The 25,640-nt window shown below is 43.8% G+C and overlaps 2 protein-coding genes across 2 annotated transcripts; both read right to left on the reverse strand.

Moving 5' to 3' along the window:
* Positions 1-5,038: 5,038 nt before the first annotated feature.
* LOC141113617 (E3 ubiquitin-protein ligase TRIM39-like) lies at positions 5,039-12,681 on the reverse strand. The gene has a single exon (XM_073606831.1). It carries the CDS (start codon positions 12,246-12,248, stop codon positions 10,701-10,703), a length of 1,548 nt encoding a protein of 515 aa, XP_073462932.1. The 5' UTR covers positions 12,249-12,681; the 3' UTR covers positions 5,039-10,700.
* A 7,408-nt stretch (positions 12,682-20,089) lies between these two features.
* On the reverse strand, positions 20,090-24,734 carry LOC141113618 (E3 ubiquitin-protein ligase TRIM39-like). Its single transcript, XM_073606832.1, has one exon. The coding sequence runs from the start codon at positions 24,305-24,307 to the stop codon at positions 22,760-22,762; it is 1,548 nt and encodes a 515-aa protein (XP_073462933.1). The 5' UTR covers positions 24,308-24,734; the 3' UTR covers positions 20,090-22,759.
* Positions 24,735-25,640: the final 906 nt, after the last annotated feature.

Consider the following 25,640-nt stretch of genomic DNA (forward strand, 5'->3'; position numbering starts at 1 on the left):
GTTTCATGTCTGAGGTGTACAACCACCTTAAGAAAAAAATTGCACAATTATAAAGTACAGCTTAGCACTTTGTGACTCTGACATCAGCGGAGTGTTGTTAAAATCAATAGCGTTTTAGAAAAAAAAATTGTTCATTGTGAAGTCTATGGCCAGCTTCACTCTTGCAGGGGAGTGGGGACCATGTAGTGCAAGGGCCTGCCTGATTGCATGCAAATTGAAACTCTTAAGGTTTGACCTCATATTATATGGTTTTGGTAAATCTGAAGACAAAAATCTGCAGAAAACCTGATAGTGTGTATGGGGCTTCAGACTGCTTTCACACTGCAGCCGCCCGAGTGTTAGCGGTTTACTGGCACTGTGCGGGTGGGAGCAGGGCGCTTTTAACCCCCAAAAAAGGGGCTAACAAGGGGTTAAAAGTGACTGAAAAGAGCTTCACGCTTTACCGCCGACGCACCTCCCGCCCCAGTGTGAAAGGAGCCTTAAAGCGGTGTTTCCGCCGAAATGTTACTTTTTAGATAAAAATATCCCAGTAATCCTCATGCTTAACCACTTAAGGACCAGCCTCGTTTTGGAATTTAGGTGTTTACATGTTTAAAACAGGTTTTTTTTCTAACACCCTAGAGAATAAAATGGCGGTCATGGCAATACTTTTTTTCTTACCGTATTTGCGCAGCGGTCTTACAAGCGAGCTTTTTTTGGAAAAAATTCACTGTTTTGAATGAAAAAATAAGACAACAGTAAAGGTAGCCCAACTTTTTTTTAAGATTGTGAAAGATAATGTTACGCTGAGTAAATTGATACCCAACATGTCAAGCTTCAAAATTGCGCCCGCTCGTGGAATGGCGTCAAACTTTTACCCTCAAAAATCTCCATAGGCGACGTTTAAAAAATTCTACAGGTTGCATGTTTTGCGTGCAAGGAGGTCAAGGGCTAGAATTATTGCTCTCACTCTAACGATTGCCTAACGATACCTCACATGTGTGGTTTGACCACCGTTTTCATATGCGGGCGCTACTCACGTATGCGTTCGCTTCTGCGCGCGAGCTCGTCGGGACAGGGGGTTTTTAAAAAAATTAATTTATTTTTATTATTTTTTTTACATGATTTTATTTATTTTTGCACTGTTTAAAAAAAAAAAATTGTGTCACTTTTATTCCTATTACAAGGAATGTAAACATCCCTTGTAATAGAAAAAAGCATGACAGGACCTCTTAAATATCAGATCTAGGGGTCAAAAAGACCACAGATCTCATGTTTACACTACAATGCAATCAAAAAAAAAAAAAAAGTAATTTAAAAAAATGACATTGAAAAAAATGTGCCTTTAAGACGTTTTGACATAGCTTCCGCCCTGCAGTGTCATGGAGACGAGTGGGCACCATCTTAGCCTCACTCGTCTCCAGGCACAGCAAGGAGACAGACGCGATCGCCGCTTACCGGAGCCGTCGGTAGTGGCGGAGAGCACCGGATCGCGGCGAGGGGGGGCCCCCTCTCCCGCCACCGATAAAAGTGATCTTGCGGCGAATCCACCGCAGAGACCACTTTTATCTGAAAGCCGACCGCCACACGAAAACGGGGATACCGGGGTTATGGCAGCTAGCCATAGACTAAATTGCCCCCATCAAAACTTCCCCCATCAAAATTGCCCCCAACATACTGCCCCATCAAAATTGCCCCATCATACTGCCCCCATCAAAATTGCCCTATCAAAATTGCCCCATCAAAACTGCCCCCATCAAAATTGCCCCATCTAAACTGCCCCATCAAAATTGCCCACATCAAAATTGCCCACATCAAAACTGCCCCCATCAAAATTGCCCCATCATACTGCCCCCATCAAAATTGCAACCATCAAAACTGCCCCAATCAAAATTGCCCCATCATACTGCCCCATCAAAATTGCCCCCATCAAAATTACTCTATCATACTGCCCCATCAAAATTGCCCCCATCAAAATTGCCCCATCATATTGCCCCATCAAAATTGCCCCATCAAATCTGGCCCCAATCTTACTGCCCCATCAAAACTGCCCCATCATAGTACTCTTTTATAAATAATTAGTGAAGGCTGTCCCCTCCCCCTGGGCTCTGTATGTAATCAGAGCTGAGATGTTCCAGCCGCCTCCCCCACCGCCCATCACTGTGTATAAGAAGCTTTGGTAACCATGGCAACAAAAGCTTGGTTACCCTTTTTAAAAATGGCGCTAGGCGCCGCCTTGCATCGCGTCATTTCCGATTTTTAAACCATGCGATGCTACGGCCCAACGATGCCTATTACCTCCTGGGATTGATGACAAACATCTCCCAGGAGGCATTGCAGAGCAGGAAATGAAGTGCTCGGCCGCGGCCCAGAGGAGGAAATGAAGATTTCAATCTTCTTTATAACAAAAAAAAGATATGCCAAATCGTTTTCAGCGCACACAGCGGCTTGGGATGCCGAGGACTTCAAAAAGTGGGTGGAGCTCCGCTTTAATTTCTTTTTTTTTTTTTAAGTAGCTGGCAAGGTGTACTGATTGCAGTGTGACGTCCCTGTGTGGACGGGACAGGAACTCATCGATTACAAAAAGATGACAAAGCATTGATTGCAGAAAAATATTTTATTTTTACAATGACAAATTTCCCCATCACCTCTGTAATAATATGACAGAAACACATTAGTTGTATAAAGGCAAACTTTTGTTACTAATAAAGTAAGATGCAGAACCAACATTTTCAAAGTAATAATAATCTTTAAAGTTCCACAACCTTTATCAGCCAATCAAATCTCACTTCTTATCAAGTCAGAGCCTGTTGGCAGAATAAGAGGTGAATGATGATTGGTTGCTGGCGGTTGCAGCACTTTACATACTGCTAATTTCTTTAACTTTAACCTGAAAACATAAAAATAAGAAAAGGTTCATGGAATGCAGATGACACCAAGACGATGAAATAGAGTTGTTGGGAGCTTTTTCTTAAAGTGACTCTAAACCCGAAAACCAAAAATATATAATTCTTCCAGATTACATTTAACTATTTGTAATCTTACATTTTAATATAAATGTTTCCTGTAACAAAAAGTACCTGGTGATCGTACTCATAGAGCCTGCACATCATCCCCACCACAGTACACATGTCCCCCCCCCCCCCTTCTTTTTTTTTTTTTTGGAATTTTAGGTTTTTCTTTGGATCCTTCCACAACACACAGACATAAAATCAGATATCAAGAACCAAAATATCACCAGTAACATGAACAAACAAAAAGAATTAACAGTATATACAGTGGAACCTCAGATTGCGAGTAACGCGGTTAACGAGCGTTTCGCAATACGAGCTATTATTTTTTTTTAAATCCTGACTCGGTTTGTGAGTTTTGTCTAGCAAAACGAGCAGGATCCAAGCCTCTGCGGTGTGCAGTACCGCATTTAGCCAGAGGTGCGGGGGGCGCCGGTGACACTCGGAGCCATTCGGAGCCGCTCGGAAATACTTTGAAACACTCAGTTTCCAAGCCTTTCCAAGGGTTTCCGAGTGCATCCGAGCGGTCTACGAGTTTTTCCCAGTCTCTCTGGCGCCCCCCCACCTCTGGCCACATGCGGTATTGCATGCAATAGAAATCAATCAATGTGGAACTAATTATCTTCGTTTCCATTGACTTCTATGGGGAAACTTGCTTTGATATGCGAGTGCTTTGGATTACAAGCATTCTCCTGGAACGTATTATGCTCGTAATCCAAGGTTCCACTGTATAACTATTGTATTGCAACACGAAGGCAAATAGGCTGTGCACTTTGCAAAGTGCAGTTGTTTCAGAGCTTAGTAATTGAGCAGAAATTTTGCTGACTTCCATCGACCAATCATGTGCAAACAAAAATGCATTGTTTTAAAAAAAAAATTCTTGCTTGGATTAACCACATGCTGACCGGGCCATAGCTGAAAGATGGCTACAGCGCGGTCGGCTTATATTGGCTGGGCGTCCATGGACGTCCTCCCACGCACCCCCTGGGGCGCGCACCAGGGAACATCCGTGACCGGACCCAGCGCATCACGGATCACAGTAAATGGCTGCTGATATCGGCCGTTTACCATGTGATTGCTCTGTCAAATGACGGAGCATCACTTGTAAACAAACCGGCGTCATGTCATGACGCCGGTTCCTCCCTCCCCTCTCTGTACCGATCGGTACAGTGTGAGAGGAGAGAGGGAGAAATCGTTTGTAGCACTGTGGGCACTACAGATCCAGCCCACAGCGCTGCTCAGTGCCCATACTCTGCCAGTACTCTGCCATACTATGCAATAGAGAAAAGAAAAAATGCAGCGCTCTAAAGTGGAATAAATGTGTAACAGTGTGTCAAGTCCATGAGTATTACCCCTGGAAATAAAACATATATAAATCAATCAAATAAAAAAAGTCCACTTGTGTCAACTCTGTGGTGAAATACTTCCAAAGTAAATAGTAAAAAGTCCCAGAAGGACTACCACAAATGATATGAGTCCATAGGTAGAAAACTACATCAAGGGTGTACGGTATAGATCCGTCGGTGGAAAACAACATCAGTGATGATTGACATCGATGAATGAAAAAGGATGGATACTCCTACCAGATTGGGTGGACTCCCGTGTCTTATGACATGGAGTCAGTAAAGCGGTAAGCCCCACATGGGCTATAGAAGGATGTCCGGAAAACTGGAACACATAGGGTGCACTTCGACCAACGAGCCTCCGATAGTCGCCAAGGTGGGTCATCAAACCGCGAATTCCAAGGACATGTGGTTCCAATAGCCAAGAGTTTAGACAAATTCTCTCATCAAGATGATATGCAAGAGAAAAATACAAGGCTTCCGCATCGTGCAGGTAAAAAAAGGTTTTTTATTGCTAAAAAAGCCAAATAGATATAAAAGTAGTGATCACTTAAAAACGAATCAAAAGCAGCATGGAGAGAGGGGAGAGAGGGCGGTCCGCTTTACTGACTCCATGTCATAAGACACGGGAGTCCACCCAGTCTGGTAAGAGTATCCATCCTTTTTCATTCATCGATGTCAATCACCACTGATGTTGTTTTCCACCCACGGATCTATACCGTACACACTTGATGTAGTTTTCTACCTATGGACTCATATCATTTCTGGTAGTCCTTCTGGGACTTTTTACTATTTACTTTGGAAGTATTTCACCACAGAGTTGACACAAGTGGACTTTTTTTATTTATGATTGATTTATATATGTTTTATTTCCAGGGGTAATACTCATGGACTTGACACACTGTTACACATTTATTCTACTATAGAGCGCTGCATTTTTTCTTTTCTCTTTTTAGTATATTGTTTGTCACAATGTATGCAGCTGCTGTTTTATTTTTGTTCACAATTTAGAGCGCAGTGTTTTGTATATCACATACTATGCAATAGTCTGCAATACTCTGCCAATACTCGCCAATACTCGCCAATACTCTGCCAATACTCGCCAATACTCGCCAATACTTTGCCAATACTCTGCCAATACTCGCCAATATTCGCCAATACTCTGCCAATACTCTGCCAATACTCGCCAATACTCTGTAATAAATTTTAACAGAAACAAAGATTTTTTTTTTTTTTTTTTACCGAATTTTCAGTCTTTTTTGATTTATAGCGCAAAAAATGAAAAACCCAGCGGTGAATAAATACCACCAAAAGAAAGCTCTATTTGTGTGAAAAAAAGAACAAAAATTTCATATAGGTACAGTGTTGCATGACTGAATAATTGTCATTCAAAATGTGAGACCACCGAAAGCTGAAAATTGGTCTGGTTAGGAAGGGGGTTTAAGTGCCCAGGCTGTGCTGATAAACAATCAGCACAGACCCCCCCCTGTCAAGAGAGCAGCCGATCGGCAATCCTCTACTCGTGTCTGTCAGACGCGAGTGAGGAAAAGCCGATCACTGGCTCTTCCTATTTACATCGTGATCAGCCGTGATTGGACACAGCTGATCACGTGGCAAAGAGTCTCTGTCAGAGACTCTTTACCTAGATCGGAGTTGCGGTGTGTCAGACTGACACTCCGCAACAACGATCGCTGTGATGCGCGCCCCCAAAGGGGGCGCAGCGGCTTAATATCCTGAGGACGTCATATGACGCCCAGTCAGGGTGTTGAAACCAATTTGCAGCCATCATTCTGCTATATGGCGGGTGGCAAGTGGTTAATAAACGCTTCTAGACGCAAACGCGGTTAAACGCGACATGCAAACGCGGCTAAATGGGAGTGTTTTAAACGCAGGTTTCAAGGTGTCAAAAAAAATCGTTCAGAGGACTTTGCCTCAGCGTCCCCTGTACATGGGGCCTAAGCATCCTGAAATTCGAATACGTAGAATATACAAAAGTTTTTGTGTATATGTAGAACAACAAATAAGCTTGCAACTACAAAGGGGGAAGAAGAAGAAAGAAAGAAAAAAATATATATATTTGATAAATATTTGGAAGAGGGAACGGGAGAATAGGAAGGGTAAGTATGAGGATAAATGTGGTCACTCCTCCCCTCCCACAAACAAGGTCACTGAAGAAGAAACCCACCAGGCCAACATTCAGTACAAAACGTGAGGTTACTGAGTAAGGTAGGAGTGGTGGTCTTGGGAGAATTGGAAAGAATTCCAATAAAACGCATGCTCCCCTTTAAAAAAAATAAGTAAGCTGTGTATTAGTATACATCACTTACCTACTAGGCCACGTGATCTCTGTATATATTCCCTGCAGCATGGCCCAGACATTGCTTTAGCTAATCTACACCTTAGCTTCCAGGCCATTCTGAATGGAGTACACTTTCAGGCCGCGGTTCACAGCCTGGGGTCCGGTGCGTTTCTGTTCACCGGTTCAGGTGCGAGTCAGGTCTGAATTTTTTGCCTGAATTCGTACCTGAACCGGACCTAAAAACGCATAAGACCCTTCTGCAATCCGGACCGCGGCTGCCACGGACCAGTGTGAGCTGGCTCCATTGAGGGCCAGTCACACTCAATATACAAATTCCAGTATGGTGACCCCACAATAGGGATACAACTTTTTCGCGGAAGGGAGTTTAACAAGACTCGTGGCCACTCATTAAAATTAAAAGAAAACAGGTTTAACCCTAAACTACATAGAGGGATCTTTACTGAAAGAGTGGCAAGGATGTGGAATTCCCTTCCACCGGCGGTGGTCTCAGCGGGGGGCATCGATAGTTTCAAGAAAATATTAGATAAGCACCTGAACGAACATACAGGGATATACAATGTAATACTGACATAAAATCACACACATAGACCAAATCGGATGTTTAACTGAAAGCAGACTCCACTTTGAATGATATGGAAGGGAGTATAACAGGTCAGATCATGTGCCCTGTGAGTGCTCGCAGATCTTTTATATCTCATCCAACTGCTCTTTTGATCCTGCTGCAATCCTCTCACCTTCACCCATCACTCTCCCCTTCCATTCTATTCAAAAGCAGAGTCTGCTGTCAGTCAATCAACTGATCCGCCGGGGGGGGGAGCCCATACCTGACTGACAGTGCACTCCATTCTGAATAGACTGGCAGGGAGGGAGTGGATTAGCTAAAGTGATATCACAGTACATTGCTGTGGAGCTCCGCCCCCTCCCAGAATGTTCTGAGATGAAAATAGGGATGGAGATCATGTGACCGAGGCAAAAAAAAAAGTACAAACAACATTTCAGTTGATTTACTAAAACTGGAGAGTGCAGAATCTGGTGCAGCTGTGCATGGTAGCCAATCAGCTTCTAACGTCAGCTTGATCAATTAAAGTGTTACTAAACTCACAACAGTAAGGCCTCATGTACACTGCTGCTGCTAAACGGACGTTCAAAGGCAGTTGGGCACTTTTTTCAACTGCCCCTGAACTCATCCAATGTTATCCTATGTGTACATGTACACAGGTTCGTTTACTGTCGTTTTTAGGCAGTTGCGTTTATAGGCCTTTTTTTGAAGGCAAAAAAATGAGTTCAGACCCTGAAGTTTCTGACGTTTCAGATGCCAAACACGGTAACTCACGTTTCGTTTCGTTTATAGGCGTTTTTAGTTTTTGGCCATTTAAAAAAAAAAAAAATTTTTTGTTTTTAGAAACACTTCTAAACGCAAACGCGGCAAAACGCCGCTAAACATGGCATGTAAACGCGGCAAAACGGACGTTTTAAACGTGGGTTACTATCTGTCAAGTTAAATCGTTCAGAAGAGCTTGTAAAAACGTCCCGCGTACATGAAGCCTTATGCCCCGTACACGGTCGGACTTTGTTCGGACATTCCGACAACAAAATCCTAGGATTTTTTCAGACGGATGTTGGCTCAAACGTATCTTGCATACACACGGTCACACAAAGTTGTCGGAAAATCTGATCGTTCTGAACGCGGTGACGTAAAACACGTACGTCTGGACTATAAACGGGGCAGTGGCCAATAGCTTTCATCTCTTTATTTATTCTGAGCATGCGTGGCACTTTGTCCGTCGGATTTGTGTACACACGATCGGAAATTCCGACAACGGATTTTGTTGTCGGAAAATTTTATATCCTGCTCTCCAACTTTGTGTGTCGGAAAATCCGATGGAAAATGTGTGATGGAGCCTACACACGGTCGGAATTTCCGACAACAAGGTCCTATCACACATTTTCTGTCTGAAAATCTGACTGTGTGTACAGGGCATTAGGAGCAGTTGGGCATTTTTTTTAACTGCTCCTGAACTCTTCTCTATGTATATACAGTGGGGACGGAAAGTATTCAGACCCCCTTAAATGTTTCACTCTTTGTTATATTGCAGCCATTTGCTAAAATCATTTAAGTTCATTTTTTTCCTCATTAATGTACACACAGCACCCCATATTGACAGAAAAACACAGAATTGTTGACATTTTTGCAGATTTATTAAAAAAGAAAAACTGAAATATCACATGGTCCTAAGTATTCAGACCCTTTGCTCAGTATTTAGTAGAAGCCCCTTTTGATGAGTCTTTTTGGGAAAGATGCATCAAGTTTTTCACACCTGGATTTGGGGATCCTCTGCCATTCCTCCTTGCAGATCCTCTCCAGTTCTGTCAGGTTGGATGGTAAACGTTGGTGGACGGCCATTTTTAGGTCTCTCCAGAGATGCTCAATTGGGTTTAAGTCAGGGCTCTGGCTGGGCCATTCAAGTACAGTCACGGAGTTGTTGTGAAGCCACTCCTTCGTTATTTTAGCTGTGTGCTTAGGGTCATTGTCTTGTTGGAAGGTAAACCTTCGGCCCAGTCTGAGGTCCTGAGCACTCTGGAGAAGGTTTTCGTCTAGGATATCCCTTTACTTGGCCGCATTCATCTTTCCCTCGATTGCAACCAGTCGTCCTCTTCCTGCAGCTGAAAAACACCCCAACAGCATGATGCTGCCACCACCATGCTTCACTGTTGGAACTGTATTGGACAGGTGATGAGCAGTACCTGGTTTTCTCCACACATACCGCTTAGAATTAAGGCCAAAAAGTTCTATCCTGGTCTCATCAGACCAGAGAATCTTATTTCTCACCATCTTGGAGTCCTTCAGGTGTGCCCTTCATGTGGGTCTTTCATGTGTCTTGCACTGAGGAGAGGCTTCCGTCGGGCCACTCTGCCATAAAGCCCCAACTGGTGGAGGGATGCAGTGATGGTTGACTTTCTACAACTTTCTCCCGTCTCCCGACTGCATCTCTGGAGCTCAGCCACAGTGATCTTTGGGTTCTTCTTTACCTCTCTCTCCCCCGATAGCTCAGTTTGGCTGGACGGCCAGCTCTAGGAAGGGTTCTGGTCATCCCAAACGTCTTCCATTTAAGGATTATGGAGGCCACTGTGTTCCTAGGAACCTTAAGTGCAGCAGAATTTTTTTCGTAACCTTGGCCAGATCTGTGCCTTGCCACAATTCTGTCTCTGAGTTCTTCAGGCAGTTCCTTTGACTTCATGATTCTCATTTGCTCTGACATGCACTGTGAGCTGTAAGGTCTTATATAGACAGGTGTGTAGCTTTCCTAATCAAGTCCAATCAGTATAATCAAATACAGCTGGATGGTGTAGAACCATCTCAGGGATGATCAGAAGAAATGAACAGCACCTGAGTTAAATATAGGAGTGTCACAGCAAAGGGTCTGAATACTTAGAACCATGTGATATTTCAGTTTTTCTTTTTTAATAAAACTGCAAAAATGTCAACAATTCTGTGTTTTTCTGTCGAAATGGGGGGCTGTGTGTACATTAATGAGGAAAAAAATGAACTTAAATGATTTTAGCAAATGGCTGCAATATAACAAAGAGTAAAAAATTTAAGGGGGTCTGAATACTTTCCGTCCCCACTGTATCTTATCAGTACATGTACACAGGGTCATTTATAGTCGTTTCTAGGCAGTTGAGTTTAGAGGCCTTTTTTGGAAAGCAAAAAAAAGAGTTCAGCCGCTGAGTTTAGAGGAATTTCAAGCGACAAACGCTTCTAAACGTGGTAACTCGCGTTTAGATGCATTTCGTTTACAGGCATTTTTCATTTTTGGCTATTTTGAAATGCTTCTAAATGCAAACGCCGCTAAACGCGGCATGAAAACTCGAGGTTGTAAAACGGCCCGTGTACATTAAGCCTAAACGTCCGTTTACCAGCAGCAGTGTACATGAGGCCTTAGGCTTTAGTGCTCAAGCATCCAACAAACTGAACTATTAGATTTGGGTGAACTGATAAAACTCCCCCCCGTCTGCACAGAATGAAACCTACAGCACAATATATTCCTAGCTGGTAATTGCCATTGATCCATCTGAAATGCTGATCCCAAGATGGAGGGGCTCGGTGAAGGTGGTGGTGAAGGTGTGGAGGTGTCTGATCGGGTCACTCAGCTCATAAAAGGAGATCCGCCCAGCCTCATAATCCAGACATATCCTGAATTTATGGCTGGTAGGCTTGTGAAGAAATGGCATAAGCTTAGTTTCATGTACATAATTATAATCATGATATCGCCTACGTATACTCCAGGAGTTCCCATCATCCCCAATATATAATTTCCTGTCTATACTGGAATAACACAACCCGACTCTCCATCCAATAGAATTACTCGTGTCCACCTCCCAGGAATGCCACCCTGAAGAAAAACTTCTCCTGCTTAGAACCAGATAGTTCTTAAATCTTTGGGGAGTTTGTGGACGATTTAATGATACTGCTGACCAAGATGCAGTTTTCAAATCTCCTGAAATCTGTATATCATTAGCAGCTGTTTCCTCATCAAGCAAAACTCCTTCTGGTTGCTGAATAGAGATATGAATATCTTTTATTAAATCAAATAATTTGTGTAATCTATCTGTGATGATATCCTCATGAAAATTTCCTTCACTCTGAATCATTGTGTCCATATTATACTCCTGCTCAATATGACAGATGTCCTCTCCAACTGAGTTTGGATCCTTCAGGACGGTCATTGGGTCGGTGGTTTTACACAATTCCTCAATGTGACTTATCTTCCTGGACAACTCCTCCTTCTGTATCTCCAGCTGTTGGTTTAGATTGGACAGAGACAGTGAAATCTTCTCTGCCTTCATGGAAATCTCACTCAGGACTCTCGTCTCAAGTTCTTTCAGCTCTCTCCTGACATCTCTGAACAGGGCAGTGACTTTCTCTGTTACACGAGCTGCTTTTTCTTGTACGTCTGTCCTGTGTTCCTGCAGACTCTGGACTTGTTTCTCAGCCCATGCTTTATTTGAGGTCATCATCTCCAGATCTTTCCTCAGTTTCTCCTTTTTTTTCTCAGAGGCCTCATCCAGTTTCTCCACTGGGTGTCCTTTGTGTTCTCCCTCAGCAATACAGTAAACACAGATACAAACCCTTTCCTTGGTGCAGTAATACTCCACAATCTTTTTATGGATGGAGCATTTTCTGTTTCCCGGGGAGTTGGTGGGATCAGATAAGACGTGTTCTGGTGATTTGATGTGGACTCTCAGATGTTTGCTACACAGAGAATTTTCACAGTGCAGGCAGGACTTTATAGCGGGTACAGGAGAATCCACACAGTAAGTACAATAGATTCCCGTCTCTATTTGATCAGGCTGAGAAATAAAAAGCATCTCCGCTATGTTCCGTAGAGCTCTAGCATTATACAGTACAGGTCGCTCCTGGAACTCCTCTCTGCACTCTGGACATGTGTAAAGTCCAGACTCCTCCTGAGTGTCCAGCACTTGGTCAATACATTCCCGGCAGAAGTTGTGTCCACATCTCAGTGTTACCGGATCCGTATAAATGTTCAGACAGATGGAGCAGCTCAGCTCGTCTCTCAGATTCGCAGATGCCATTGTAGCCAGCAGGAGGGGAAAGGAAACTGAAAGTTTGTTCAATTTCTGTTACTCAAGACGGATGGAATAATATACAGGAAGAGTCACCAGAGCTTTGCTTGTCCAGCTCACCCATCAAAGAACCAGTCCACGGACACACTCCAAGATCTCAAATGTTCCAAGATTTCCAACACAGTTCGCAGATCTCTGATCTTTGTTACCTTTGTAGCAGCTCTGGGTGGACTGAACACATTCCCCTGTAAACACGCCTGCAAGTCTCCAAATGTTCATTTCCTTTGTATCAGTTCATGATCTCACCGCTTTAAGGCTTATTCATTGTCTTCTTCAGAAATCTTGTTTTGTTCGAAGACTCCACAGAGCTAAATCATCAACTTCAGTTTCCAATAATAATCCAACGTTCCTCTCTGCAGTCGGAAATAGTTGGACTTCCTGGTCATGTGACCGCTGCCCCACCCACAGAGATAATTAACGCTACAGAGCAGTGTCTATGAGAGTGACATACTATTATAATAGACAAAGATTTGGGGGGCACGCCCTAAAAGATGCATTAAAGATGGTACAACCACCTGTTTATATGGTCTTCTTATGGCTGCACCATCTTTAACCACTTGCTTACTGGGCACCTAAACCCCCCTCCTGCCCAGACCAATTTTCAGCTTTTAGCACCGTCAATGACAATTGCGCGGTCGTTCAACACTGTACGCAAATTAAATTTTTATCATTTTTTTTCACACAAATAGAGCTTTCTTTTGGTGGTATTTGATCACCTCTGGGATTTTTATTTTTTGTTAAAAAAAATGAAAAAAGACCGAATAATAAAAAAAAAAAAATACAAAACTTTTATATTTTGTTAATAAATTTTGCAAACAGGTAATTTTTCTCCTTCATTGATGTATGCTGATGAGGCTACACTGATGGGCACCGATAGGCTGCACTGTTGGGAACTGATAAGGCGACACTGATGGGCACTGATAAGGCAGCAATGATGGGCACTAATAGGCGGCACTGGTGGGCACTGATGAGGTGGCACTGCTGGGCACTGAGAGGTGGCACTGAGAGGTGGCAATGATGGGTGGCACTGATGGGCGGCACTGATGGGCATTGATAGGTGGCACTGAAGGGCACTAATAGGTGGCACTGATAGCTGGCACTGACGGGCGGCAGTTATGGGCACTGATGGGTGGCAGTGATGAGCGGCACTGATAGCTGGCACTGAGAGGTGGCACGGATGGGTGGCACTGATGGGCAGCACTGATGGGCATTGATAGGTGGCACTGAAGGGCACTAATAGGTGGCACTGATAGCTGGCACTGATGGGCGGCAGTTATGGGCACTGATGGGTGGCAGTGATGGGCACTAATGGGCACTGGTAGGCGACTCTGATAGGCAGCAATGCAAGGTGGCACTGATGAGGCACTGATTGGCACCACTGGTGGGCATTGATAGGTAGCAGTGATGTACTGGTGGGCACTGATTGGGGGGCACTGTGGACTTGTGTACTGACCACCAGAAAATCTGACAACCAACTGTTGTCCGCCGAACATTTACTAGCATGTCATCCAACATTTGTTGGCAGAAAGTTGGACAAACATTGTCAAAAGGAGCGTACCCATGGTCAGATTTTAGGACAACAGTCTGTCAACAGACAATCCCCTGCCAACAATCGGATCGTGTGTACGAGGCTTAAGACTGGGATGCCATTAAAGTTCATGTGCCTGGCACCTGCAGATTGGCTTCTGCTGTGAGTAATCACAGCAGAAGCGGCCTACCGGGGATGCACACGCACCCCCCTAGGAGAATGCTTTACATTTTCTGAATGGATGCAAAGTGCTCTCTGATTTGGCTGAGCGGCTGACCTCATATGTTAGGGATGCATCAGGCCAGCTGCTCAACAAGGGACCCGGAAGCAAGTGGAGATCACCGGAGTAGCGGTGATCTCAGTGATTTCCAGCTTCCAGAGCCATTGGCCAGGTATGGAGTATACATATGGTGGTTATATTGGTTCAAGCTGCTTCCCTGATCTTCTGGGGGTAGAGGAGGGTACTGAGGTCAGCACAGTGATAGGCAAACTGCTAGGAGGAGGGAGCAGGGGCGGGGCTTGCTTGGCGCTGTGTGTGTCTATGAATGCAGGCAGCACTGGCTGGGAATGCTCATGCACAAGTGTCTACTTAGCAACTGGATAGCTAACGAGACACCCACAAGGTGGAGGGGAAGGGATGGGAAACGTGTGTGGAGAAATGAAGAAAAATTTAAAGCTAGAGTGGACCTCCTCATCTAAAACATAATAGGTTTTAACATACCTCCCAACTTTTTGAGATGGGAATTAGGGACACCTATCCGCAAAAGTATGCAGGCTTAGGACACACCCCTTGCCACGCCCCTTAAAGGAGAATTGTACAAAAAAACAAGATTGGTTAAACACACAAGTGCTTTTTTTACCACTAATATTCCTTTATATTGGCTTTTGGAATTTACAAATGCAGCAATTTAGAAATCAGATGAAAGGTTTAGCACTGGGAAACACTTTTTGATAGATAAAAAGTGCATTTTATATACATCTATATGGATCAGACCAAAATGAGGGACAAATGAGGAGGAATGAGGGACAGAGGGACATTGCTCCAAATCAGGGACAGTCCCTCGAAATCAGGGACAGTTGGGAGCTATGGTTATAATACTGCTTTAAATGACGTTGTTTAGCCTGTTCTGGTTTACTTGAAGCTGGCCAAGGACAGGAAGATATCTCCCAGAGAATCTGATATGAAACTAATGGCAGGACCCAGCAATGTTGACAGCGACTTGTGTGCAGAGAGAAGGATCTGAAAACCCACTCACACAGAATGTCTGATGTGCTCATTATAACTCTACTGGAGAACGGAAATGTCCTGATGACCACCAAAATTTGGATAATCACTCAGGGGACCATTACCACAACTGTTCAGATACTTAAAGTAGTTGTGAACCCTTACATACACCCAGAGAAGTGACTGGCTTCAGGTGAAACACAGAGATTAAACAAATCCTCCTTTATAAGTTGTACCGGTTTATCTGCAGCCTTCTCTTCTCTACCCATTGAAATGCAGACTTTATACAGCTTGTCTGAGATTTCATAAAATAGGGATCGGAGACCTGAAGTTACACTCTGCAGAGTTCAGTGAGAAGAGCTCTGATTGCTGATTGGAGGAAAGAGACACCCCCCTCCCCATTCACACAGCACACAAAAGCAGAGTTGAGGCTGTGTGCTGGAGCTTCTTCCCTTGTCACCTTTTTTTCTCTTGGTGTCAGGAAAACTTGTCAGAAGTGACTCATGCTGATAGCAGAGGAAAAAAGCAGCAGACAGAAATCACACAGTGCTCCTAAAGCGGTTGTAAATCCCCCTTTGTTATTTTTACCTACAGATATTCACTGTGCATGCAGCCGCTGACATCAGTACCGGACATCATTGTGGCTCTGGCCACTCATAGCGCCGGAGCCTGCGATCCAGGAAGAAAGGACTGGAGAAGAAGGGCTTTGTTCGAAGATGAGTATTTCATAATGTGCTAGTATGCGGGGGGGAAGGGGGGGGGGCATGTGATCAGCACAGGGCCAATCAGCACTGTCCAGGCAGAAAGTCAGTGGTCATGTAGTTTCATAGGACAGTCAGAGGAAAATGAAAACCCCTCCTACAAGCAGCGCTTGGCTGGACACTGATAGAAGTCACAAGACTGCTCTATACTGCTGATGAGAAAGGGTATTTATCAGTTTATATTTACTAACATAATTGCATTTCCATGTTCTGTGTACTGGGGGAGACCAGATATAGTGAATACAGGCTCCTGGGTTTAGTAACTTTAATGCAGAGCTCCAGGCTCCTTTAGAAAAAATTTAAAGTCAGCAACTACTAATACTCCAGCTGTTGACTTTTAATAGTAGGACACTTGCCTGTCCACAAATCCAGCGGTGTCCTCACCTGAGGCGATTTTTCAATTGGCTCTCGGGTGCTGACGCCGCCATCTTGGCTTAGGGAAACCGTCAGTGAAGCCTTGTGTCTTCACAGCCGGTTCCCCACTGCACGAAGCGCGCTGCACTCTGTGAATGGCCCAGGAATGATGGCAGGAGGAAGGGGGCCGAACGTCACCTGGAAGTGGGAGTGGGTACCTGTCAAAACCAGGTACCCGCTCCCCCCGTAAAAGGTGCCAAAGGTGGCAGATTGGGGGGGGGGGGGATGCAGACAAACGGAGCTTTCCCTTTTGGGTGGAGCTCTGCTTTAAGTTTTTATAAAAAAACTGTAAGCTGATTGGTTTCTATGTAGAGTTGCACCGGATTTAGCACTCTCCAATTTTAGTAAATCAACCCCATTATTTTTAAAGTCATGTGCATATACAAATGCGGCTGTTTGTGTGCCCTAACTACCCATGCAGGGGCAAAAAGCAAGGGGATTAGTTTCCCCTTTAAGCAGGAGTTTTACTCTTAGGAGTGTATTTATAAAAAAATTGCAGAGCTGCTTGTTAATTGATATTGCATATAAATTAATTCTGTATGAACAGGGCAAAAACGAATGTTCTTAGTCAATATTCTCTGCAGTTTGAATGCGTGAATGTGAAAAAATACTGCATTATGGCCACTAGAAGGTGCTGACCACCATAGGAAATAAATGTGCTCCTCACCACCATCTAGTGGCCATAATGTTTATTTTCTGCATTCACACATTTCAATTGCCAAAAATATAGAGAGAGCGCCCCCCGATCCCACCCAATTGTGTGACTATAGCGAATGAATTTTCACAGTTACTCCCTAACAATCAGGAGGCAGGCGATCCTATTGGATGCCTAGCGCTGTGGAAGAGGAGACATGCTGAAGCCGGACCCGCCGCTGCCCATAGGACACAGGAGGAGAGGAGGACATAGCCCGCAGCATAGTAAGTGCTGGACCTCCGGGGGGTGCTGGCTGACGCGAGCCCCTCGGAGAGGGGGGGGGTTGCATTAGTGCCGCGCCGCCTGGAGGGGGGATAGTGCTGGTTGTTTGCCACCCCCCCCCAGAAGAAAAGCCCACCAGCCGCCACTGCTGTATGGTCAGATTTAGATGTCTATGGAATACGGCTTCCTTGTTCAAGGATGAATGTGGTCAGACCATGCAGTGGTGCCACCATAAAAACTGTGATAAGAACATACCGACACATACTACACGTAGGAAATATATACATATAAAATAATCATTTTTTTTCATGAAGATCCTCTGGTAGGTCTAATGAAGTCATGGGGGAGATTTACTAAAACTGGAGAGCCAATGGCTCAAAATTGGAGCCAAACAAATTCTAAATCAGCTTGTTCAGTTAAGCTTTGACAAAAAAAAGAGCTGCACCAGATGTTACATTCTCCAGTTTTAGTAAATCAACCCCCCATGGGTCACCATAGTCACACAAGAACCATTTTGGTCAGTAGTACAGTGAGCCCAGGCTGAGTGATGACACAACACAAGTGGACACCCCAGCCACTCCTTCTTGGTGGTTAGACTCATGGTGGTGGTCATATAGGAGGTCACATGCTCCCCCATACCTGGAGGCACCCGGTATTTTTGCTGGCCATAGCAATAGGAGAAGAAGCAGTAGTGGAACCCTGGCAAAAAAGTATCTTGGGGTTGGGGTCTTTAAGGGCCACCATACAGGTTACAATCTGACCATACAATCTTTGTACAATCAGCTTTAGATTTAACAAAACCATGTAATATGAGGACCTACCTAATCTAACCAAACAATCTGTATCCAATCAGGCAGGTCCTTGCACTACATCGTTTTTGGTAGATCTTAAGGAAATTGTAATGTGTGTGGGTGAGCTTAACACAAACACTGCCATTTGCCACGAATAGGATGTCAGAGCAGAATATGATTCCACGTGGACTGTTAAGCCGGCCATAGATGAATCGAATCTCAGATGGTTCAGCACGGACCGGCCGAGATTTGATCCATCTATGGGCAAACTGGTTGTATTGAACTTGATCCATCGATTGACTTCAGTACAACCAGTCTGTCAGATTTTTTGCATGTGATCACTGCCGATGGTTATAGCCGCCAACAGTGACCATTGTGTTCTGCTGGCAGGGAGGGCTCCCCACCGACAGAACACAATAGTGCTGCAGGAGGGTTACCCCATCAACACTAATGCCCTGTACACACGATCGGACATTCCAACAACAAAATCCATCGGATTTTTTCCGACAGATGTTGGCTCAAACTTGTCTTGCATACACACGGTCGCACAAAGTTGGTCAAAAATTACGAACGTCAAGAACGCGGTGACGTACAACACGTACGACAAGCCGAGAAAAAAGTGAATTTCAATAGCCAGGGCGGCTCTTCTGCTTGATTCCGAGCATGTGTGGCACTTTGTGTGTCAGAATTGTCTACACACAATCCGAATTGAACCGATCGGATTTTGTTGTCGGAAAATTTTATAGCCTGCTCTCAAACTTTGTGTGTCGGAAATTCCGATGGAAAATGTCCGATGGAGCCCACACACGGTCGGAATTTCCGACAACAAGCTCCAATCGCACATTTTCTGTCGGAAAGTCTGACCGTGTGTACGGGGCATAACTGTGTTAAAGGGGGGAATCTAGCAATTTCCTTTCTTTCCACCGTGGTGAAAATTGTATAATCTATGGTCTGCTTTATTTGAATACAATTCCATGCTCTTTCCTGAACATAACATTAAATGGTCACCATTATAAAGTATGCACAGATAAAACAGAAAAAAACAGTCAGCAGATACTGGACACTTCAGTACATACTGACCAATAATACACAGTCATTACCATCTGGTTTATATCATGAATTCAGGTTTTAGCTTCTTACTGATACAATTGCACTTAAAGTGGGATTCCGGCCGTAAAAAAAAAAATTTAAAAGTCAGCAGCTACAAACACTGTAGCTGCTGAGTTTAAATAAGTACTTACCTGTCCTGGGTGCCCGCAATTGTCGGCCGCCCGAGGCCGACCCGTCCCGGCACCGCCATCCTAGGTAAGGGAAACAGGCAGTGGAGCCTTGCGGCTTCACTGCCAGTTTCCTACTGCACACGCATGGGCGGCGCGGCGCTCTGTGAATGGCCCCGTGGTGTTCTGGGAACACACAAAGTTCCCAGAAGACAACGGGGCCGCTCACCGAGGAGCAGAACACACCGCGGAAAAGGAAGAGGCAGATTAGGAAGACTGCCTAGCAACAAGGGTTTAGGTAAGTTATTTTTTTTTTTTTTTCAAATGTTTTTTTTTAGTTTTTTTAGGATTTTTGGTGAATTTTTTTTTTTTCAGGGTGGCCCTCCACTTTAAGCTCCATTCACACTTGTACGACTGCAATGTTGCACCACCTTTGAAGTGCAAATTTGCAACTTGAATATGACTTTGGCTTTGACTAGTGATAATGGACAACTGTTGCATTGTATAACATTCAGGTACGACTTTCATGCAACCTTTGAGGGTTAACATTGAAGTCTATGGCCCTCAAGTTGCATGAAAGTCGGACCAAAGTCGTGCATGAACTACTTTGAAATCGCTGTAACTTTAAGTCGCATATATATGAATGGCTATCAGTGGAAAACACGGGGAACGGCTTGGCATGCGACTTTGCTGTCCAAAGTTGCATGACAAGTCGCAAAAGTGTAAATGGAGCCTAAGAATATGGAACTGGAGCCAGTTAAGTAGCTGGGAAGGTGAACTGATTGCAGCTCTTATATTCCTATATCCTGCTGACTGCTTAGGCCATGCCGGCACATTTCCCCTATACATTCCCCTATACAGGGGTATTCCTGTACATCTGACCTCACTGTGTGTACATGATAGGTACTCATTACATACAAAAGTTGAAAAAACCATAATCACAGAAAAATTAAAATTTTATTTTTAACAATGACTATTTACCCATCAGCTTTGTAATAACATGACAAAAATACATTAATAGTATAAATGGAAACTTTTGTTAATATTAAAGTAAGCCCCCACCATATTAAGATACATAACCAACATTTTTTAAGTAATAATAATGTTTAGTGTCACAACCTCTATCAACCAAATGTTCTCCTACCAGGTCAGAAGAACCTGTCCGTACAATAAGAGGTGAATGATGATTGGTTGCTGGGGGGTTACAGCACTTTACATACTACCCAGTCATAAACTGAAAACATAAAAATTCTAAAAGTTTCATGGAATGGAGAGGACACTATGACGATTGAATGACGTTGTTCTGAGTTTCTTCTTAAGCACGAGTTTTATGCCCCGTACACACGGTCGGATTTTCCGACGGAAAATGTGTGATAGGACCTTGTTGTCGGAATTTCCGATCGTGTGTACACAAATCCGACGCACAAAGTGCCACGCATGCTCAGAATAAATAAAGAGATGAAAGCTATTGGCTACTGCCCCGTTTATAGTCCCGACGTACGTGTTTTACGTCACCGCGTTCAGAATGATCGGATTTTCCGACAACTTTGCGTGACCGTGTGTAGGCAAGACAAGTTTGAGCCAACATCCGTCGGAAAAAATCCTAGGATTTTGTTGTCGGAATGTGACCGTGTGTACGGGGCATTATACTTAGGCAGGCCATACATGCTTCATTTTCTTTCATTTAAACAGCAGGTTAAAAAAGAAAAGAAAAGAAATTGATTTTCTCATCCATACATTCGATGTGGATGGGGTAATCCCTCCTATGGAGCCATTGTCAATTCTCAATGGAGCAAAGAGAGAGTTCCCCACTGCCAGAACACACTCTTCAGCTATAGCCATTGATTGTGCGGAAATTATCCAACAGGCTGGTTGTACAGAAGATAATTGAGGAATTGACTTTATACAACCAGCTTGCCCATAGATAGGTCAAACCATCCGAATTTTGATCCATCTATGGCTGGCTTCAGGGGTGTATTTATAAAAAAAAAAATTGCATAGCTGTTCCTCCATTGAGACTGTGTGAACGGGGCAAAATTGAATGTTCTCAGTCTGTATTCTCTGCAGCTCAAATGTGTGAATGTGGAGAATACAGCATTATGGCCACTAAACTATATGGACTATCATAGGGAATAAATATGCTCCTCATCGCCATCTAATGGCCATAATGTGTACTTTCTACATTCACACATTTTAGTTGCCAAGAATATAGCCTGGGGACATGTAAATTCAATGGAGAAACAGCTAAGCAACATTTTGATTTAGTAAATACAAACCAAAATCACTTTTTAAAAGAAAACTGGAGTGGTTTTAGGACAGTTTTTTAACTATTTAATAATTTATATCTATAATATATTCCTATGTATGTTGACATGAAGCAGGGCTTCAGCTTGTTTTTTTCCTTCCATATGTTTCCCCCTGCCCATTGTCATAAAACAGAACTCCAAGATACTGTTTTGTTCCCCGCTGGGTCCTTCTCCCCTCACGTATAAAAAAAAAATACATAAAAATGATATGCAAGTCGTACCATCTCCTTGCTCCAGCCTCCAGCACTGTCCCTAACTTCCTCCTTGGACCAGTAATAAAATATGTAGAGGTTCCCTATACAGTCAGAACATTATGGTGTCTTTCCTCAATATAGGGCACCTATTACAAATAAAATTCTACCAATCTAAATTGAAATCTACATTGAAGTCATGTACTCAGCCCTTCATGTAAAGAAATCCAGCCCCATTGTGCCATATACAGACAAAATCACACCCACTTTTGCAAAATTTCTCTTTTTTAGAAAATTGTTCTTTTGTACTAAACAAGATATGTGTGTGGTGTAAAGTGTAGAGCTAGACCTTGCAAGCTGTATCAGTTTGTCGCACTTGTTAAAGTGGGAGTCAACTCCCATGGATGATTTTTACCAATAGGTAAGGCTTACCTATAGGTACAGTAAATATCTCCTAAACTTGCACTATTTAGGAGATATTTATTTGTGAACCCGCCGGTGAGGTCACCGGCATATGCGCTCTGACGGAACGGCATACTCGTGCCACTCCTTCAGAGCCCTGTGTCGTGAACAGTGGCTCCCGTGCACATGCGCGGGAGTGATGTCATCGCAGCTCATCCAATCAAATGGCCAGAACCCACCAACCCGGAAGGAAGACCGGGTGAAGCCTTGTCGTCAGCAGTGACAGCGCGGCGCTGGAGGGCTTCGTTTTAAGGTAAGTTTCACATAATGTGCTAGTATGCGATGTATACTAGCACATTATAACTTTGCCTTGCAGGTTTGAAAAAAAAAAAAAAAAAAGCTGACAGTTTACTACCGCTTTAAAGCTACAAGAATTCTTCCTGGAGTCTGGTGGGCTGAGGCACTTTCTGGCATTTTATAGCTTTCAAGGACTCCAGTGCTGTGATATTCCCACCATAATTCATTATATTTAATACATTAGACATTTAACAGAATAGGAGCCACTTGGAAAGATTTCACCACTGAAATCTCAGAGAAAGACAAGAAACCAAAATGGGTTTTAACACCCGAGCATCCGCTAAACTTTCAGATTTAGGTCTACCTATAAAACTGTCGCTCACTGCACAGAGATAAACACCAAAATATAATTCTACTTGGTAATAGTCATTGATCCATTCCAAATACAGATCACAAGATGGAGGGGCTCAGTGAAGGTGGTGGTGAAGGTGTGGAGGTGTCTGATCGGGTCACACAGCTCATAAAAGGAGATCCGCCCGGCCTCATAATCCAAATAGATTCTTAATTTATGGATGGTGGGCTTGTGAAGTATGGATATGCGTTTACTTTCATGTATGTTAGTATAGTTATCACAATTCCTTCGCAAACACCAGGAATCCCTATTATCCCCAATATATGATTTCCTGTCCATACTGGGATAACACAACCCGACTCTCCATCCAGTGGAGCGACTCTTGTCCACCTCCCAGGAATGTTGCCCTGAAAAAAAACTTCTACTGCTTTGAACCTGATAGCCCTTAAACCTTTTGGGAGTTTCTGGACGATTTAATGTTTCTGCTGACCAAGTTGCAGTTTTCATATCCCCTGAAATCTTTATATTATTAGCAGCTGTTTCCTCATCAACTAAAACACATTCTGGTTGGTGTATAAAGATGTGAATATCTTTTATAAATTCAGATAATTTGTGTAAACTGTCTGTGATGGAGTCCTCATAGAAATCACCTTCACTTGGAATCATTGCGTCCATAGTATCCTCCTGCTCGTTATGACAGATGTCCTCTCCGTCTGAGTTCTGATCCTTCAGGACGGTCATTGGGTCGGTGGTTTTACACAATTCCTCAATGTGCTTCATCTTCCTGGACAGCTCGTCCTTCTGTATCTCCAGCTGTTGGATCAGCTTGGACAAAGATTGTGAGATCTTCTCCTCCTGCCTGGAATTCTCACTCAGGACTCTCTTCTCAAGTTCTTCCAGCTCTCTCCTGATATCTCTGAACAGGGCAGTGACTCTCTCTGTTACACCGGCTGCTTTTTCTTGTAAGTCTGTCCTGCGTTTCTCCAAATTCTGGACTTGTTTCTCAGCCCATGTTTTATTTGAGGTCATCATCTCCAGATCTTTCCTCAGCATCATCTTCTTCTTCTCAATGGCCTCGTCCAGCTTCTCCACTGGGTGTGCTTTGTGTTCTCCCTCAGCAATACAGTAAACACAGATACAAACCCTTTCCTTGGTGCAGTAATACTCCACAATCTTTTTATGGATGGAGCATTTTCTGTTTCCCGGGGAGTTGGTGGGATCAGATAAGACGTGTTCTGGTGTCTTGGCGTGGACTCTCAGATGTTTGCTACACAGAGAATTTTCACAGTGCAGGCAGGACTTTATAGCGGGTACAGGAGAATCCACACAGTAACTACAATAGATTCCCGTCTCTATTTGATCAGACTGAGAAATAAAAAGCATCTCCGCTATGTTCCGTAGAGCTCTAGCGTTATACAGTACAGGCCTCTCCTGGAACTCCTCTCTGCACTCTGGACATGTGTAAAGTCCAGACTCCTCCTGAGTGTCCAGCACTTGGTCAATACATTCCCGGCAGAAGTTGTGTCCACATCTCAGGTTTACTGGATCTGTATAAATGTTCAGACAGATGGAGCAGCTCAGCTCGTCTCTCAGATTCGCAGATGCCATTGTAGCCAGCAGGAGGAGAAAGGAAACTGAAAGTTTGTTCAATTTCTGTTACTCAAGACGGATGGAATAATATACAGGAAGAGTCACCAGAGCTTTGCTTGTCCAGCTCACCTTTCAAAGAACCAGTCCACACACACTCCAAGATCTCAAATGTTCCCAGATTTCAAACACAGTTTGCAGATGTCTGATCTTTGTTACCTCTGTAGCAGCTCTGGGTGGACTGAACACATTCCCCTGTAAACATGCCTGCAAGTCTCCAAATGATAATTTCCTTTGTATCAGTTCATGATCTCACCGCTTTAAGGCTTATTCATTGTCTTCTTCAGAAATCTTGTTTTGTTCGAAGACTCCACAGAGCTGAATCATCAACTTCAGTATCTTCCAATAACGATCCAACGTTCTTCTCTGCAGTCGGAAATAGTTGGACTTCCTGGTCAAGTGACCGCTGCCCCACCCACAGAGATAATTAACGCTACAGAGCAGTGTCTATGAGAGTGACATACTATTATAATAGACTAACAAAGATTTAGGGGGAACAACCTTAAAGATACATTAAAGATGGTACGGCCACCTGTTTATATGGTCTTATGGCTGCACCATCTTTAACCGCTTGCTTACTGGGCACCTAAACCCCTCACCTGCCCAGACCAATTTTCAGCTTTTAGCGCGGTCACTCTTTGAATGACAATGGCGCGGTCATACAACACTGTACCCAGATGACATTTTTATCTTTTTTTTCCCACAAATAGAGCTTTCTTTTGGTGGTATTTGATCACCTCTGGGTTTTTTATTTTTTGTTTAAAAAATTTAAAAAGACCGAATTAAAAAAAAATACAAAACCGTTTTATATTTTGTTAATAAATTTTGCAAACAGGTAATTTTTGTCCTTCATTGATGTATGCTGATGAGGCTACACTGATGGGCACTGATAGGCTGCACTGATAGGCACCGATAGGCTGCACTGATGGGTACTGATAAGGCGACACTGATGGGCACTATCAGGCGGCACTGGTGGGCACTGATGAGGTGGCACTGCTGGGCACTGAGAGGTGGCACTGAGAGGTGGCACTGATGGGTGGCACTGAAGGGCATTGATAGGTGGCACTGAAGGACACTAATAGGTGGCACTGATAACTGGCACTGATGGGCAGCAGTGATGGGCACTGATGGGTGGTGGTGATGGGCACTGATGGGTGGCAGTGATGGGCACTGATCGGCACCGGTGGGCGACACTGATAGGCAGCACTGCTAGGCGGCACTGATGAGGCACTGATTGGCACCACTGGTGGGCATTGATAGGTGGCACTCGTAGGCATTGATAGGTGCCACTGAT

This window comes from Aquarana catesbeiana, linkage group LG12 (genome assembly GCF_042186555.1).
Source record: "Aquarana catesbeiana isolate 2022-GZ linkage group LG12, ASM4218655v1, whole genome shotgun sequence".
Lineage (NCBI taxonomy): Eukaryota > Metazoa > Chordata > Amphibia > Anura > Ranidae > Aquarana > Aquarana catesbeiana.

Excerpts from the sequence above, each read along its gene's own strand:
- LOC141113617 (XM_073606831.1), bottom strand. The coding sequence starts at position 12,248 with ATGGCATCTGCGAATCTGAGAGACGAGCTGAGCTGCTCCATCTGTCTG.
- LOC141113618 (XM_073606832.1), bottom strand. The coding sequence starts at position 24,307 with ATGGCATCTGCGAATCTGAGAGACGAGCTGAGCTGCTCCATCTGTCTG.